This window comes from Suricata suricatta, chromosome 6 (assembly GCF_006229205.1).
Source record: "Suricata suricatta isolate VVHF042 chromosome 6, meerkat_22Aug2017_6uvM2_HiC, whole genome shotgun sequence".
NCBI classification, from domain to species: Eukaryota; Metazoa; Chordata; class Mammalia; order Carnivora; family Herpestidae; genus Suricata; species Suricata suricatta.
In genome coordinates this window covers 108,187,148-108,206,296 of record NC_043705.1, presented here as the reverse complement: position 1 = coordinate 108,206,296, position 19,149 = coordinate 108,187,148, and the positions used below count along the sequence as shown (strand labels likewise).

The window sequence follows — 19,149 nt, the reverse complement described above, 5'->3', positions numbered from 1 at the left end:
CAATAGCCAAAACATGGAAAGAGCCTAAATGTCCATCACCTGATGAGTGGATCAAGAAGATGTGGTATATATACACAATGGAGTACTACATGGCAATGAGAGGGAATGACATATGGCCATTTGTAGGAAAGTGGATGGACCTCGAGGGTGTCATGCTAAGCGAAATAAGTCAGGCAGAGAAGGACAGATACCATATGTTTGCACTCATAGGTCTAACAGGAAAACAGGAGAAACCTAATGGAGGACCATGGGGAAGGGAAGAGGGAAAGAGAGTTGGGGAGAGAGAGGGACGCAAAACCTGAGAGACTCTTGAATACTGAAAAGGAACCGAGGGCTGAAGAGGGAGGGGGAGGGGGAGGAAGGGGGTGATGGTCATAGAGGGGGGCACTTGTCGGGGAGAGCACTGGGTGTTGTATGTAAACCAATTTGACAATAAACTATTTTTTAAAAATAAACAAATATTAAAAATTAAAAAAAAACAAAGTAAGATACATTTCTTACTGTGTGTCACAGTAAAAAAAAAAAAAAAAAAGTGTGAAAGCCAGTGCCAGTGCTGCAGGCTGATCTAGAGCTTATATTGTACACATTCTTTAAGAAGACATTACTGCCCCCTACTGGAGCTCATGATTTCTCACTGAGAGGGACAACCACAGATTAGCAAAAGCCTCACTTCTCTGTCCATGTGACCCCCCTCATCCTCCCTTTACCGGGTCTGGAATTGTACCCAGAGGGCACCCTTCCCTAGAGCTGTCCTGATGCCCTGGGGAATGAGTCAACAGCAGCCCCGGAAGTGGGAGCTGGAGCTCTCCCTTCTAGAATAATTTGGAAGGAGTCCCTGGGTGGCTCAGTAGGTTGAGCGCTTAAGTCATGACCTCACGGGTTTGTGAGTTCAAACCCCGCATTGCGCTCCGTGCGGATAGTGAAGAGCCTGCTTGGGATTCTCACTCTCTCCTGTCACTCTGCCCCTCCCCGACTTGCTCTTTGTCTCTTTAAAAAAAAAAAATCACACACGATGGCTGCACAGAGCCTCCCCAGCCAGCCCCTAAGCAGCCATCTGTCTCTGCTTCTATGAAAAGAGTTCAAGGCTTACCTCGAGCAACACAACATGACTGAATTGCAAAGTAGCAAATAAAACATAGTATGAAAGAACATTTAAATCTTAATTTTAAAGTAAATAAACTTATGGGTGGGAGGCATAACAGGCATTTTTTTTTCTATAACATAAACCATTTGTATTAACTCCCTTTAAAAAGAGCCTCGGGGCGCCTGGGTGGCTCAGTCGGTTAAGCGTCCGGCTTTGGCTCAGGTCACGATCTCACAGTTCGTGGGTTCGAGCCCTGCATCGGGCTCTGTGCTGACAGCTAGCTCAGAGCCTGGAGCCTGCTTCAGATTCTGTATCTCTCTGTCTCTCTGACCTTCCCCTGCTCATGCGCTCTCTCTCTCTCTCTGTCTCTCAAAAATAAATAAAAAACATTAAAAAAATTTTTTTAAAGAGCCTTCTTTGTTTTGAGTCTTGAATCTAACTTCTTTCTTCCTTGGATAAAGGCCTGGTCCCCCACAGATAGATGTGTTTCAACCATTTCCTCGTGTAAGACATAAAGAAGGTAAACCCAACTATCAGATACCATAGCATTTGTATATGTGCCAGGCACCGTGTGCTCAGTACTTTTTTGTATGCCATCCGATCTAATTCTCACCAAACTGGACTCAGAGAACTTAATTAATTTGTTGAAGGTTGTACAGCTAGGAAAAGATTCTACCTCAGCATACCTGACTCCCTTGTCCCCACCCGGTCCTGCTGCCTGGGGGAGGGCCGATCCCAGTCCCTTGAATTTCTCCTTCCTCTCCTGCCCTTTTCCACACAGCTCAATGGGAGCCCTTCTCAAAAGGGAAAGAGATAAGGGCTCTGGGTGGCAGGGTCGCTCAAGCACTCTTGATTTCAGCTCAGGTCATGATCTCACAGTTTGTGAGATTGAGCCCCTTGTAGGGCTCTGCACTGACAGTATGCAACCTGCTTGCAGTTCTCTCTCTCTCCCTCTCTCTCTGCCCCTCCCTTGGTTTTGCACACACCCATTCACAGGCTCTCTCTCTCCCCCCCCCACCTCCCAAAATAAATAAATAAAACATTTTAAAGGGAAGGAGGTCAAAAGGGCCAAGGTCATGAAAAACAAGCAAAGCCTGGGAGACTATTGCAGACCCAAGATGACTAGGGAAACAGGCCAGCTAAGTGCAATGTGGTGCCCTGGAATTCCGGACCACACAAAGGACTTCAGTGGGAAAACTGATGAAGTCCAGATAAAGGCTGGACTGTGTCGTTGCAATTGCCAGGTCCTAATGAGGTTCCCACCTTCCTTCCTGCTGCCCCATCATCCATTTTCACACTGCTTCCAGAATCATGTTCCTAATGCACAAATCTGACCATGTCTCTCTACTGCTTGTAACCTGTACATTGGTTCCCCCTTGTCTTCAGGGTAGAGACCAAACCACTCAAGGTGTGTCTCCAACTCCTTCTCTAGCATCTTCTTTCACTTCCACTTCCCAACCTCCTGACTCCACTCCAGCTTTACTGGACTGATGCTATTCGCAGAAAACGCCAGGTCCCCTCCACCCTCTCAATTTTGCTTGACACATGCCGTCTGTCCACTTCATACCCGCTAGCCTGCAATTGGAACTCAGTGTATCTCTCTCTCTCTCTCTCTGACTCAGTTTAGATGTCTCTTCCTCCAGGAAATCCTCCCTGATGCCCTGGATCCTAGGCTGGGTTAAGTGCCTTCCCTGAGTTCCCATAACCCCCTGTAATTAGCTCCTACAGAGCTTCCCATCCTGGGTCATAGTCATATTTCCCCCTTCCCTCTGAGGAAACTGAGCCCCCACTTCCCTGACGTGCAAAGTATGTGCCAGGATGGCTCTGTCTAGCACAGACTGTTGTTTTGAGGATTTCAGTCCTTTGTGCTGCTTTCTCCATTTCTTTGCTCAAAGAAAACCGTGTGAGTCTCTCTGCAACACTCCCTGCCACTTGTTAATCTTTTTATTGTCAAATAATGCCAGATCAAACCTAGGCTGGGCGCTTGCGGCGCGTAACAGGACCTAGCTTGGATGTAGTGCGTTCTTTTGTTTTCACTGTATCTGCTTTTATTTAAGAAATTCTACTTCTGGGAAGCAAAACTTGTGTTTTCCTTCTACATAGACCAGTCATCCTTTATAAAATTAATTTCTATGAATAAAGAAACAAATCAACTTATAAAAATTTTGATAGGGGCGCCTGGGTGGCTCAAGTCATGATCTCACAGTTCGAGAGTTCGAGCCCTGCATCGAGCTCTGTGCTAACAGCTCAGAGCCTGGAACCTGCTTCGAATCCGATCGCTCTGTCTCTCTCCCTGCCCCTCCCTTGTTCATTCTCTCTCTCTCTCTCTCTCTCTCTCTCTCCCTCTCTCAAATAAATAAACATTAATATTTTTTAAGTTTGATAAATGGCTGTTCAAGTGGTACATATAGTGAAACTGCAGAGGTACGCACACATGCATCCCTGCATGAAGGTTGTCCTGAGTGAGAGAAGCCCTGTCGTCAGTGCTGCTAAGTTCTTGGGTCATGAGATCGAGGGTCCTGCTGCCTTTGTCACTAACATCCTGTGTAACTGGGAGAAAATTACTTTTCTATTTTTCAGTTTACTCATCTGTAAAAAGAAAAGAATAAAATGGGGTCATAAAAATATATGATTTCATCTCGCAGATACAAATCTCTTTTCCTGCTCATATAGTATGGAAATAACATCGCTGAGAAGGAACCCCGAGGTGATCATCCTTTTTATATTACAGATGAGAGAGATCTGACGGGTAGAGAGTTTCAGTGACTTGCCCAAGGTCACAGTGTAATTTAATGTCAGATCCAAAACCCAAATATAGGTCTCTCCACTTCCAGGTGATCTGTTTCTCCCCCTAATTCTGTTACTTTCCACTCCTATATACTCCCTTCCCCAGAAAAACCTATGTCAAAAGAGTTACGTGTTGTTTACAAAGCACAAGCAAACACACACTCACAATCACATACACACATACATGTACACAGAGACACAATATGAAAACACCTTAAAATAACAGAGAAGCAAATAAGAAAAAGATAAAAGCAATCATGGATTTCAGAGTGTTAATGCTGTTGGGCAGGAAAGAGATGTATCTGAAAGGTGAGAAAACATGTTACAGGGTTTTCCACAAGGTTGGAATTCTCTTCTTGTTCTTTATTCCATTAGATACAAGCAGCCAGCGCCCGGGTAGGAGGTGGGGTGGGGGTGAAGTGGGAGTATCACAAGTTTTAGGGGAGGATTTGGATAAAGAAGGTAACACATTCATTCATCTCTGGCTACTACATATGTTCAATAACCTGCTTCAATGCAGACCAGCTCTAATCCCCACTCCAAGATCTGTGGACTATAGTGGGGGGGGAAAAAGCATTGACATGATTCCAAGAAGGAGAATAGTTAACCATATTGTTTAAAACGGATTCTTCACTCCTTTTAATGTAGCAGGATAATGCCTTTTTATGTAGCAGGGCAATTTCATATAGGATATAGTAACTGCAATGATACAGTGCAATGCTTTCCTCATTTAAAAAATAGGGGAGCCTGGGTGGCTCAGTCGGTTAAGTCTCTGGCTTCGGCTCAGGTCAGATCTCATGTTCGTGGGTTCGAGCCCCGCGTCAGGCTCTGTGCAGACAGCTAGCTCAGAGCCTGGAGCCTGCTTCCGGTTCTGTGTCTCCTTCTCTCTCTGCCCCTCCCCCTCTCATGCTCTATCTCTCTGTATCAAAAATAAATAAAACATTAAAAAATTTTTAAAAATAATCCCACCCCTCGTCTTTGGAAATATGTTGAACATTTTTATAGCCGATCTGGTCAGAGGCAGATTTACCAGATGAACCAAAGTGAATAGAATCATATCATTTTAACCAAACTTTCCAATGAAATATAAAATGGGTAGGTAGGATGCCCCTTACTTAAAAATAAATAAATGATAGATATAGAAATGAACAGAGATAGACAGAGATGGAGATAGATAGGGATGATAGAGATAGAGATAGATTTGCATCAATTAAAAAAGATCTGGAGAAACAGTAGCTCATGCGGGAAAAGGTTTCAATTAATCTTAAGCTCATTGTGAACCAGTGGTAAGATGCGGGTGCTGGAGAGAAGACAAAGCTTAATTCAATATTAAAATACACTAAATTACATTAAGCACAGTGATGGCCCTCTGCGCTCTCCCCACAAGCCAGTATCAAGCCTGGTGCATTGTGGGAAGCACATTTTCAGAGGAGCTGAAACTGGCATCTGGCCAGAGGACAGTAATAGCTCAGTGGGAAAAGGGAGAGGGGCTGTAACCTGAGACAAATGGGGAATGGTTCATGGTATGGGTTCCAGGGCCAGGCAAGCTTTCTTCAAAATAAGATGCCTAACTGTCCTGGAATGCATGTGCCCCTGTCTGTCTCCCAGGAATGTTGTTGAAAGCATGCTGCTTGGGAGGTTAGACTCATCCACAAGATCCCCTCCCTGCTAAGGGATTTTACGATTTGTGGTGGGAACAGAATCACATCTATTTTATGTAGTAGTGGATTAGGTCACTTTGTTTCTTTTCTGGAGAAGAATATTCTAGAACAGAGTGCATTGTGGCAACCAACCAAGCTCCTAAAAGAAAATAAGATGTACTGATGTGTAGATGACCTTGGTGACTAGAAGACGAAATATTGACTCAACTCATTCCCAGCCGACTACATGACCAACCATCTGGTCGGCACAAAAAGCTAGAAATGAAAGACAGAGGGTCTGACAGTAAAATCCAATGGACATCAGATGGCAAGCTAGATCTTCTTGAATGTCCCCCACATTTCAGAACAAGAGTGAACCTCCTGGCTCAGATCACCTGAATTGCCCATCAAGGAAATGCAGTTACAAGGGTCATATCCCAGACCTCCTGAATTAGGATTTCTGGAGTAGGAACCAGAAAGTTCATTTTCAGCAAGTTCCCCCTGTGATTCTTTTGCATATTATCTGAGAGCCATGGTTTCAGAGGAGTGTTTATCACGCTTTCGGGTGCAGTAGAATCACGTGGAGAGCAAGGCAAACACTAGGGCTGTGGGGCTCCAGAGATTCAGCGTCAGAGGTCTTAGGTGGGCCCCAGAATGTGCATTTCAAACAATCTCCCAGGGGAGGCTGGTGCTGCTGGTCCAGTCAGTGGACCGTACTTGGAGTTCACTGCCTTAGGGAATTCCTCATTCCATTATCAAAAAACTCAAGTACTGTGGTAGGCAGCTTCTGGAAGGCCCCCAATGATTCCTGCCTCCGGGTGATCACACCCTTGGTGTATCCCTCCCTTTCTGTGTGGGCTAGACCTAACGACTCCCTTATAATGAATAGACTAGGCAAAACTAATTGGATGTCACTTCTGAGACGAGGTTACGAGAAGACTCCATTCTCTCACTCGGTTCTCACGCACTGTCTTGCTCTCTGATGGAGCAGGCTGCCATGGTGTGAGCTATCCTGTGGAGAGGTCACATGGTAGGGAACTGGGGGCAGCCTCTGGCCAACAGCAAGCAAGAAACTGACTCCTGCCAACAGCGGTGTGAGTGAGTTTGGACACAGAGCCCTCCCTTAGCTAAAACGTGAGAAGACAGCAGCCAATGCCTTCCTTGTAGCCTTGTGAGCCACCAGCTGAGCCACACTTGGGGTCCTACCTTCCTGTAGAAACTGTAGGACGATGGATGCCTCAAGCCACCACACGCACTTAACGCAGCGATAGATGACTAAGAGAGATGCTTTGTCAAGGAGCTAACCTGAAATCCATATGGCATCTTGGTATTTAACCCATCCTTCAAGCCCCCCATCTCAGCTTTCCCTGTTATAAAGGAGACAAATGTGTTTAAATGTAGAGGAGCAATATTTAATAATATACACTATTTCCATGTAATTTATGCCATAGTTTTCTTAGTGTTCAACGTTTAAGCCTTGGCCTTTAGGAAGCCTCCTGGAGTTTCCAGGAGGTTAAGGAGAAGCAGAGCCTCAGGTAAAAGGGAGAGGTGAATCCACATCAGACCCCACGCCCTGTGCTGGCCATGCTGGGGTGTCTTTTGAGCTAAGGGCAAGGTGAATTCCCATCTGCCCATCCCCATGCAGGAGAAGTGACACTCCCTTTGGCTGACAAAAGAAAGAAACTCCCAGTTTCTCTGCTGGCACAGAAAGAGGGTCTTTCCCTGAGAAAAGTCAGTGAAGGGAACAAAGTCCGATCTGCTTGCCTTCTCTCCAGAGCAGTGCCTGATTTCCTCACCGAGGGAAGGGGAGAGGCTCCGAGCTAGGGCAAGGTTTCTCATTTTCTCTAGAGCAGAGTGCTGAGATAGTGCATTTCTGAGGCTGCGTGTGGGGAAGGGCCACAGTCTACTGGAAAGGCCCTAGACGCAAAGCCAGGACCCCCAGTCCCTGCTCTGTCACCCGCTCCCTGAGTGGTTGACGAGGGATGAGCCCCTCCCTCTGGGTGGTGCTAGACTCATTGTAAGATGAGGGACCAGGCCAGGTGATGATGGGGACCCTCCAGATCAGTATCCAGGAGCCTAGGGCAGGGAGGCAGCTTTTGGCCACAGCCACCGGTCAGATGTAGGACAGCTGTCCTCAGAGGGCCAGGCCCCCACCGCTCAGCCAGCGCGCCCTCTCTGAGGAACGCCCCGAGGAGCTGCTGTGCCACAGAGGGCTCCGGCAGACGTTGTCCAACCTGCTCCTGATGGCGTCCTGCAGCTCCTGGTCGCCCAGAAGGACCGCCGCTGCCAGGGCCAGCCAGAAGTACTCAGTGGCATCGTGGGCATCCTAACCCCATGGGTGGGGGCAGAGAAGAGACAGCAGTAAGAAGGCATCTCCAGAGGAGACCAACAGGCAATGCCAGGAATGCAGAACTCCAGCTTTTGTCCACCCCACGTACTTTCCCAGCCCCTTCTCCTGGTTTCCGGGGCAGCCCTTCCCCCACTTCCCTGTGGACCAGCCAGGTCGCAACCTCCAATGGTCCTCCACCCCAGGCATGGCAATCATGAAGCAGCATTGTCCTGGGCACAGTGCTTCAGGGATTCCTAAATGACTCAAGCTGACCTACCACAGTCACTCCCTGGGACCTCTCAGTGTAACCTAACAGAGAAAATGGTCCCTCACCCTTTTAGACGTGGGCTTAAGCTTGCCAACAGCTGGACGGGAAGGACACCAAGGAACAGAGAGAAGTAGAAACATACAGAGCCAAGAGGTACAGGAAAAGGTGAGGAAATTCACAATGACATCTGAGCACCTGCCTCCAGAACTACCTGAGACTCCTAAATTTATACTTGAACTTCCTAGTCACTTGAGCCAATAAATTGCCTTTTATGCTCAAGCTAATTTGCGTTGAGTTCTTCCCCCTTCCAATCCCTAGAAGTCCTAGTTGAGTCAATCAGGTCATATGCATGTTGTCCCTGAACCACTTCTGGGGAGCTAGGAGACAGGCAAGATGGTTGGGGTGGGGGGTGGGGACAGCGGTTCTTCACCACCCCGATGTCCCTCCCAGTATGGTGCAAATGAGGAACAGATGCTTCTTTGGGCGAGATTCAAAAAGGCATGTCTGGTTCCCATTAACCCTCCTAAGTCAATAATTAATTCAGGCCAGAAACAACTTCTGGAAAAGAAGAAGAGGACAGCAGAGTTGCCCTGAGGATCCCCTGGGGGCCAAACACAGGCGTGACTCAGAACAATATTAAGAGATTGAGGGTTGTACTGGTGCGAACCAGGACCTCTAGTAAAGGGAAGCCAACCCTGGAGACAAAGTTCAAGGACCAGAATTGAACAGAGACTTTCAGACCACCAGTACAGTTCTAGAAGTGGCTGGAAAAATTAGCTCTGGATTCAACTCCAGCAGAGCAAACAGGAGTCAGGGCTAAGGCCTCATGAGGACAGAGGCGTGCCTACATTCATAGATCGAACCGCACTATCTCAGACATGTCAGTACGTACCCAGATCTCTCCTAGAGTTTTATAAAACTTCATAAGAAGTGAGTTGCAACTGACTAGTTAATCGATGATATTTTGAAGACATGCAGTTAAACTTCAATTTTCATTTTAATGTTGAAACGTATAGTTCTTTTGTTTTCTATCTTGTATATTCCCATAGGCCCCTGAGGAACTCACATGCACTAGGCCATGTCCCCATAGCACTGAACTGCTAAAATGGCTATGGACATCAGAGCAGGGCAAGGAGAAAGAGGAGCTATGGTCCCTCTTCTCAGCAGACAGAGCACTTTTGAAGTCTCCCGTGGGGCTAAGCGACAAAGAACCATCGTGTCCCCAGACAAGTCAACTCCACCCTATGAGATATGACTCCTTATGTTGGCCCGCTCCACTGTACCCTGAAGGCTAAGGGTCAGGGAAGAATGGGGCCGATGGTATCGCTGTCATACAGCCTTGCACGCCGGCCAGCAGGGCGCTTACCTTCAGCTGGTAGAAGGTGAGTCGGCCCAGGCGATAATACACCTTCGCATAGTATAAGGCCTCCTTGGGACTCTGCAGCCAGGGTTGGCACAGGGACAGAGTCTTCAGGTAGCAGTCTTCAGCCATCTCATACATGCTCAGGGAATAGTACACTGTAGCCAGACGGTGAAAGGCCACCAGCTCCTGCCTCTGATCTCCTAGGAACAGGAAGACTGAGGGAGAGATCGTGCAGCCAACACTTGACGGCATCCGTCCACTCACCCATTTCTGTGCTATTTTTTGAAGGTCTTCTAGGGATCAGGGGTGGTGCTTGGGATGCATGGAACAGAGCAGAAGAGGTCCCTGCCCTCGTGAGGTTTACCGTCTCATAGGACACAGGTGTCCCTTAAATGATCTCACAAACAAAGGTAAAATTACACCTGCCGTAAGTGATGCGAAAGCAAACACGGGGCTCTGGGAGGGACTGATTAGAGCATGTGCGCTGGTCACGATCTTCTGGGATGATTTCCTGAAGAACACTTTCTCTTGATTACAGAGGTCACTGTAACTCGAGATTCTGGGAAATTATGATTTCCTAATCCCTGTAATGAGACATGGTGGCAAGTCTAGCTTGATGGGTAGCTAAGGATTCTTTGTAACGAATACCTCTGTAGTACCAACGCCTTCTCCACATGAAAGTCTCCCGCTTCAGAGAGCTCCTGGGGGCTGCCACCAGCAGCAGTCACCCTCTGGCTCCTTGGCCACCAGCTCCAGGTCTCAGATGACTACAAAGCCCTGCTCACTTTTAACCCATGCTTTAGAACCTCGGTTTCTAATGGGTCCGTGATTTGTTGTCTGGGGTTTGGGTCGGTCTGTTGCTTTTAATAACCAACTCCTTTAATACAAAGCAGCCTTTTAAAGAGAACAAAGGCTTCCCATTTGGAATATTTGCAAGGTGGCCGTTTGATGCAATCTAAAAAACACCACTTTTTCAGCTTCAAAGCTCCAAAAGCCAAAAATAAAAGAAAAAATCCAAGGGAGAGAAAATTTCTCTGATATGGAAAAATCCAGTCACAGGAAGTGCATAAAAGAGTGGATATAGCCTGCTTTTCAGCTTCTGCCCAGGGAAGGGGAAAGCTCTCGGGCAGGGAGCTGCCTGGGGCTCCCGAGACAGCAGTCACTCAGATGAGATTTTCTGCAGTAACGAAAAAGGTAGGCAAAGGAGACAGAGCTCTGATGTGCAATTAAGACACAATAAAGTCCAGTGCCATCCACATCGCAGGCCCTTGAGAATGCCCAGAAGTCCCCCCTAGCATCCCCGCTGAAGACTCCATTTGCCCCTACATCTAATCAACCCTTCTCTAATCAAACCTGCTTTTCCTCAAGACCAGCATTCAAGATGAAGGGTGGGGTTTTTTTGTAATCTTTTTTTTATTCTGTCCTTTTTTCTGTTTTAATGGCTTACATTGTTTCCCACTAGCTTCTGTGATTATTGCAAACTATTTCAGCTCCCTTGTGAGTTCACTTACATTTCAATTCCACATAGAAAATGTGCTTTTGACTAAAGATCAACCAATGAAAATTTTAGGGCAGAGGCCCTTGGTAACAGGGGCACTCCCTGTGCAGAGGAGATAATACCATTGGCCCCATACTGCAGAATAAAGCCAATGGTAATATGATCATCAGCGTGGCACAGGTAACACTTATCAAGGACTGAATGTACCAAGTGCTGAAGCACTGTGCTGCAGGTTCTACATGGATAATCATGGGTTTTCATAACAACATCATGAGGTGGGTGTTATTTTTAGTTATTTCCCTAAGACACACTAGAAGATTATAGACATTAAGCAGCTTGCTTACAACTAAGACCTCTCGACAGTTGGGATCCGGGATTTGAACCCATACAGTCTGACTCCAGAGCCTTGGCTGTTACTGCTTGGTTGTTCCCCACCCCCAACAGTGGCTAAGTTTTTAGCCCATTCATTCAACATGCCAGACCATCAGAGATCTCTTACCTATGACTGTGCTGAGTCTGGCCGCCAGAGTGGCAAACTCCAAAGCCTTCTCGTAGCCTTCCAGACTGATCTGCAACTCCGTCAGCTTGTTGAAAACCCGGAGCTCTGTCCTCACAGCCTTCATTCTCCTCGCTAACGGAACAGCCCCAGCCTGAGAAAAGAGGTACATGGAGCCCTGGTCTAGCTAAGAATCATGGGTACAGACCACACTCTAAGAGCTTCCATTCTGCTGGTAGGGGCTGGGGGGTCGGCCATGCATGGCTTTTCACAGCTCACTCTCCTGCTCTTTGTTCTTGGTTGCGCTGCCCAGATTTTAGAGGTAGGAGGATTATAAAGGTCATCAGGCCTCCTGAGACTAGAAACACTGAGATCGGGAAAAGGAAGATGATGTGTCTCAGGGCCACATGGGAACTTAGTCACCTCGCAGCTCACATGTTCCCTTAGCACCCACAGCAATTGGCAGAATACACACACAATGTCTGAAAACAAATATGGTCATTTATATTGGTTTTATGATGATAGAATTTTAGGCAGATGACTTCATGTCTCTAGACTTGATTTTCTCATCTGTAAAGTGCATATGACAATGAGCAACTCAACAATCAGAGACACCCTTTGCGCTCTCCTCACCCCTAGCTCAGTGCCTAGCACGTACTGGGTGCTCGATAAATGTTTGACGACTGAAGAAAGAACCAAACAAGTAAATGAATGAATAAATGAAATTTTAGGGTCCAATAAGGTAATGAGGGTTCCAAACTTCGGTCAGCGATGAACAACAATTAGGATTTGGACACATCTGCTTTGCATCTTTACTTTGCATGATTACTTAATTACTATTATTTTTTTAGTCTACTCTCTGCCTCATCCTTTGCAATAATAAAATCATGGGTTTGATGAGCTGGTGTTACCCATTTTTAATTGTTAAAATATATTTTAGTGCACACTTAATAAAAACAAAGTAAAACATTACTGTTCATCCCTGGACTAATCATCTCCCACCATGCCACCAGTGGTACCCGGGAATATTCTGGGAAACATAGAAGTGTGCTAGAAACTGTAAAGTATCAAGAGATGCAATTTTTTTGGTGTGTTTTCCCAGAAAAGATCATTTATCAAGTCTAGGAAGGACAGAGCTTATCAGAGCCTTCTTTGAGGACTTGTTGACTGAAGAAAGGAAGGCTACGTGGGCACTGAATGGGAACAAAAGAAAAAGGAACACTAGAAAGAGAGGGGATTGGGGCCCCAGGCCTTGTGGCCCTGGGCACATTTGTGCCCGCGCCTGGCTGGGCTGACTGGACTCACCCTGTAATACTCCACCGCACGGTGCCGGTGGCGGGTTCCATTGAAGAACACGTCCCCTGCTTCTTCATAGAGTTTGAGAGCCAGGGAGGGCTCCTCAGACTTCAGGGCTTTCTGGATGGCTGCCTGGATGGGACAGAGACAGCTGTCAAAGGCAGAGAGGACTTCCAAATGTCCATAGGACTGGCGGGAGTGAGATCCTGACCACCCGGTTCGACCCTCAGTTCATGTCCTCCGAATGTCAAACTGCCCCCCCCCCCCGCACTCCCAGGGCCGGTAGGAAGCCTCTGAGATGCCCTAGTCTGGCATTTCCCCATCATGGTATCAGAGATTACTCTGGGAGCCCTAGCGATGATTTTTAGCAGTACACTGACAAGCATTTTGTGTTTTCATAGTTAAGTATTTCTTTTAATATGTGTTAGAAAAAAAGATGAATAATATGTCCAAATCTGTGATTTCAGGTAGTGTTATTTACTGTAAAAAGTTCTAATTGATCAAATCTAGTTGATCTGAAGTCGAGTCGACGAAAATAATAGTGGAACAGAAAATACATAAATGTGGCCAAACCATTAACTTAATTCATAAATGACTGGAGTTTGGAAAACCGTGCTCTCATCCAACACCTACACTTTGCAGATGGAGAAACCGAGGCTCAGAGAGAAGGAAAACTCTACGTTTACACAATAGTAGTGGCAAAGAAATGCCAGTGTCTTCCAGCCCAATACCCTTCCCCAAGCACCCATGACCTCTTTATCTCTAGCAAGCTAGTCCGTATTGCATGGAAACAAAATACAGTGAGGAAGGTAAAGTGAGGAATGAACTATGGCATCTGCAGCACAGCTATGGGACCTCAAAGGGCCTAAGGTTGAGAACGACCCTGCAGAAAGCAGGTAGCAGTCCGGGGGTCTGGGGGCCTGCGACCACGTCTGGCCAATAGGTCTCTGGGGAAGACCCCATAGTAATTGTTACTGCCTTGCCACATAGAGAAAGGGATGGCAAGACGGAATTCCGGAATCAGGAAGCTTTGATGGCCAAGCAAATGCACATCCCAAACAGCTCCCCCTGGGCCTCGTCTCCTGGAGAGTGAAAGGCATGACTAAATCATCTGCTCTCTGAAAACCCTCCGGCTCTAAAATCCCATGGCAGAGTCTGCGTAGAAGCTGAGAGTGAAGACTTTATGTCACACGGTCTGTGTGCGGTTTCCCCAGCTTATCAGCCGTATCTCCTTCGGCAAGTTACTCAGCCTCATTGAGTCACATCCGTAAAATGGGAATTTGAGCAGACACTCCTGCTGCATTCAGAATGGGGCTTACACTACAGCAGGCATGTGATGGGTCTGCATGGTGAGCGTGAACTCGATGTTATATCACCGTTATTAAGTCTCAGTGGAAGTGAGTTTGTGTGAGTTTAAGTTATCAGGGAAATAAAAAGGGAGAAAATAAGAAAAGGGAAGGAAAAAAGCTAACTGACATATTTTCGATGGGATGAATCATACACACCATCATAATGTCGGCACTGTGCAGAGAATAGCAATGATGATGAAAATAATAATAAAATACCATTTATTAGGAGTTCACAAAGTCCCAAGTATTTAGTAAAGGCTTGTTTTGTATATGCATTTACTATGCAAGTGACACACTGAATCCTTACCCTTAAAGATAGAGTTTACCCAGGAAGACACTGAGGTTCTATGATGTGGCCGATGTAGCAAGGCCAAGGTCACACAGTCCGTAATTGATGGCTCTGTGACTTGCTTCCAGGCCGGTCTCTCTCCAAAGCCCAGGACTTTAATCCCTACACTATACCACATCTCAGGTATTAAAGGGATACAAAGAAAAAGATTGGGAGAGGACAATAATGTTAACACTCTGCACACACCAGCCTTGCCTCATGTTAGAGCAAAACTCCAATGTCAAGGTTTGTGTTGGCGATGAGCAGAGATGGATCTCCTTGACCTGACAGACGGGCGAGTCTCCTGCCACGTTCTTTGAGGGCTCACATGTGTATATGGGACTCAGGGAGCAGCCTGGGCCCCATCTTGTGTCCAGGGAACCTCCCAGTGTCAACCCTCCCTCCAAGGGCTCAGCGTGGACATCGCCTCTCTCCAGCTGGTCACTCTGGAGGGTACAGCGGTCCCCCTAGATGGCCCACGTGGGCAGGTGGGTCCTGCAGGAGGCCTACCTGCAGGTACAGCTCAACCAGCTCATCTTCCTGCATGAGGTAGTGGAGCCGGCCAGCTCCGAGCCAGGCCTCGGCAGCCTTGTCTTTCTCCCCTAGGTCGATGAAGATGCGCAGGCTCTCCTTGATGCAGGTGAGAGATCTCCTGAGAGACCTGGGTTTGGGGGACAGCAGACATGGAAACATTAGGTGTGAGTCAAGGGCCCCCTTCAAGGGCCTCAGAGTCACTCAGCACAGGAGGAAACTGAGGCTCTGGGAGGGAGTGTCCTTGTCCCTGATCACGCAGAGAGGTCTGAGGCCTGACTCGGCCTCAAACATCTGTGTGACCTTGAGAAAGTATAAAAGCATTCTGTGCCTTAGTTTTCCCATCTATAAAACGGGGGCAGCATCATATCTGCCTCAGAGGATTGTTGGCAGGATTAAATGAGATGTTTAAGCTGGAATGCTCAGGTGATGAGACAGTGCCCACCACAGAGTAACAGCCGTGAATATTCACGTTAGTGGTTACTTTCATTCTTAAGGTCCATGGCCTGCTTCTGGCTTTTGACAACACTGTAACATTTCTTTCCATAAGCACTTAACACACGGTGGGTGTCAAACGCATATTTATTAAATAAAAGCACAAATGAACGAGCACAGTGGTAACTTTATATCTTTGTAAAGATAAACTTTGTAAACTTTGTAAAAAGACAACTTTGATGTCATGTTTAAGAAAAATCATCATGGAGAGGGGCACTTGTGGGGAAGGGCCCTGGGTGTTACATGGAAACCAACTCGGCAATAAACTATTTAAAGAAGAAGAAGAAGAAAAATCAAAGAAGGGCCACAGTCTTAAAAGGTTGGTGCTTGGTGGAGGATTCTAATTATGTGGAAAATTGTCTTACATAGAAACTCTTCCCTGTGACAGGGACAAATGAAGAAAGGAGACACAGGTTCTGTAGGGTGGCACAGATTCAGAATTCTAGAACAAGAAGGAACACGGGGCATCATCTAGATAGTATTTCTAGCATTCCAGCAGCCCTTATCACCCAGAAGCTTTTTAAACATACATACACAGGCAAAGTGACCCCAACATGCCATGCTAGCCTAGGACCCTCTGGGAGCATTTGGTCAAAGCTCAACAGTGACTTCACTGTGTAACCTGGGTTAAAACTTGCAGATCCAACCCAATCCCTTACGGTAGAGAGGAAACGGGCCAAAGGTAGGAAGTAATTTGCACAAGGTTGCACAACAAATTGGGGGAAGATCCAAGGCCAAAACTCCCTTCTCCTGAGTCCCAGCCCAGAACTCCTTCCACAGCACCCACATTCCTCTGAGACTCATTTTCCTCCTACACCAGCATTATCTGGGAGTTTATTAAACATACAGACTCCTAGAGCTACCTCAGACTCACTAAGTCCCAATCATGACAGGTGTAAGCTCTGAATCTGGATTCCTAATGCACCCAGGGATTATGTTCATGCACATCAAAGTCTGAAAATAAGTACCCCAAACCATCTAGAAACACTGATCATCATCAACCACGTGTATGAACAGTTGGGAGGTCCTCCTCAAACATGGTTACCATCTCATCATTGTGCACAGTGATAGGAACAAGCATTGCCTTTGACTTAATAAGGCCCTGATTCATGTTGGCCACGAGGCAGCTGCTGGCCTTCTGGAGAAAGTGCCAGGCATTTGGCCTTTGGAACTCTTGAGAAGAAAGAACTCAGGTTTTCCCCCTGCCCATCTCGTTTTTTAAACTTTTTTTTAACGTTTTATTCATTTTTTGAGAGACAGAGACAGAGTGCAAGCAGGGGAGGGGCAGAGAGCAAGGAAGACACAGAATCTGAAGCAGGCTCCAGGCTCTGAGCTGTCAGCACAGAGCCCAACGCGGGGTTCAAACTCATGAACCTCAAGATCATGACCTGAGCCGAAGTTGGCTACTTAACCGACTGAGCCACCCAGGTGCCCCTGCCCAGCACTTGATAGGACATCCAGGATGGGCACAGGAGAAGGTCAGGCTCCCTGTGAGCGGAGAAGCCGTGCAAAGCACGGAGTTGGCCAGCAGTCTGCCTGGCTGAGCGAAGATAAACAGGGGGCTCTTTCACCCAGGAGGGGGGGGGGTTGTCTTCTCTCACCTACTCTGCACCCCATGCAGAGTTTCCAAGCCCTACTCTCCCCACTCCCACTGGAACAGTTGATGAAGACAGGACTCCTACACCTCCTTCTCCTATTTCCTCCTCTGTTTCTGTTTATTACCATGTGCTGTCCTGCGTGTCCCTTAGGCAATGCTTGTTTCTCCAGACCCCCAGGAGCAAGACGTGGGTTATCACCAAGAAGCCAATCACAGAGCAGGAGTGGAACTTTGCCTCTTAGACCTATTCTCTCCGCGCTCACTATGATTGTGGGTGAGGGATCAGCATTTCTCTCCAAGAAACACCCTACGGGGGAACGCAAGACTGACAGAAGCCTAACTACTCACAGCACCAGCAAGATTCCTGGTGCATACAGGATTTCCCATAGACCACTGCCTCCCACCAAGATGTACACCTGATCCATGATGCCCAGTAAAAACAAGTGCCTAGAGGTCTAAAAGTGGAAGGTGGTTTCCAGACTTCTTGGTCCTGTCCTGTCACCTATCACTGCCCCTTTTGTTTGCCTATCCCAGTGTCTGTGCTGCGTCACCCACCAGGTGAGCCATGGCTCGGCCTGGAATGACCCAGCATCCCAGTTCCATCAGCTGCCACCTGCAGGCTCTAGGTGTGGCTTAGCTCACAACCCAGAAGAAGAAAGGGGCCTGGTTGGTGGGACAGTATCCATTCAGCCTTGATCCCAAGTGTCACGCTTCCCTGGGCCACCTATTCCCGGGCTCTGCCAGAGTACCTCTTCTCCTCTCTAACCCTGAGTCCTCTGTTTCCCATTTTTCCTGCCCCTGACTTGCATTCTCTACAGCTCCTCCCTTGCCACCTGGACACCAGCCATGAACTTGTGGCCAAGTGACTCTCATGCACCTGCATTCCCAGACTTCCTCTTTCCAGCCCCTACTGGGGCTTTCCAGATCCCTGCCCTGTTTGAATGAGTGTCTGACCTCTGACCCAGTCTCCACTAATCAGTCCTGCCCAGTTCCCATAATAAGACCTGCCACCCACCAGGGGTTGACCCACGCCAGGTGTTGGGATATGAATTTTCGGTATACATGTTCTCATTTAAACCTCAGAAACACCAAGCCATGAGGGATCTTAGCTCATTGCGCAAACAAAGAAATCTAGCGGGGATTTTTTTTAAGTGTCCACGTTTGTTCATTTCTAAAGCTTTATGTTGAGCCCTCTGCTGTTTTGTCTTGTAATATGTGACAGTAATTGTTGCCTGACATTTGAGTACGCGGCAGGCATTATCTCATTTAATCATCAAAACAACACTACACAAGCAGTACCAGTTACAAACGGGAAATATAAGGCTCAGAAAGGGTAAGTAACAGGGACCAGGTAACAGATGTTGTTATGTAGAGAATGCACATCAGGGGTGGGGAAAATGGGAAACAGAGGACTCAGGGTTGGAGAGGAGAGATACCCTGGCTGTCCCACCAGCCAGGCTTTTTACTTCCGGAGTCTAACCCTGACAATGTGGCTCCATGGCCCCACACACGCCCTCAAGCAGGGCCCAATCTTGGGCTCACAAATCAGCACATGGCCTCTGTTTCTTTAAGATCCTAGATGTTTTGAAGAGCCTAAGCTACTTCAAACCTTGAAAGTTTGAAAATTCCTCACCTGCTAAAGTAGGAGTGGTGACAGCACCTTGTGATCACACAACATGTCAGTGAAAGCAGGTCTTCCCTTGTTCAGGGTTACAGAAGTGTTAGTGGTTGGTCATATTTGAAGCATTTCTTTGTTCATTCCACAGGAAGAAGAAACATAAGAATAAGGAATAATGACTTCTAGGCTACTCTTCTATCCACATGCAAAGAATTACTTTGTGATGACCTATTGCATCCAAGGCATATCTTCTTTCTAAAAATAACATGCACATCCTCGGCGGCCCTTACCACCATTTATATGATACGTTTGACAAATATGTATATAAATATTGCCAATATCTTGAACTAGTCTATAAGCATTGTGTGCTCTGGATTATATCTCTCTGTCAGGTTTGGGGGCTGTAATAAAAGCTCAGTAAATATTTGCTGAGTGGACTCAATAGAGCTTCAAAATTCCCATGGATCCCA

At 47.0% G+C, this 19,149-nt stretch overlaps 1 protein-coding gene across 1 annotated transcript in view; it reads right to left on the bottom strand.

Moving 5' to 3' along the window:
* Positions 1 to 6,901: 6,901 nt before the first annotated feature.
* Positions 6,902 to 19,149, bottom strand: part of SH3TC2 (SH3 domain and tetratricopeptide repeats 2) — a 47,075-nt gene continuing 34,827 nt past the window's right edge. The window contains exons 13-17 of the mRNA XM_029941456.1: positions 14,949 to 15,099; positions 12,771 to 12,893; positions 11,469 to 11,619; positions 9,475 to 9,671; positions 6,902 to 7,837 (exon numbers count right to left, since the gene is read on the bottom strand). Coding sequence (XP_029797316.1) covers positions 7,646 to 7,837; positions 9,475 to 9,671; positions 11,469 to 11,619; positions 12,771 to 12,893; positions 14,949 to 15,099 — 814 coding nt within the window. The 3' untranslated portion in view covers positions 6,902 to 7,645. The remainder of the gene's footprint in view (positions 7,838 to 9,474; positions 9,672 to 11,468; positions 11,620 to 12,770; positions 12,894 to 14,948; positions 15,100 to 19,149) is intronic.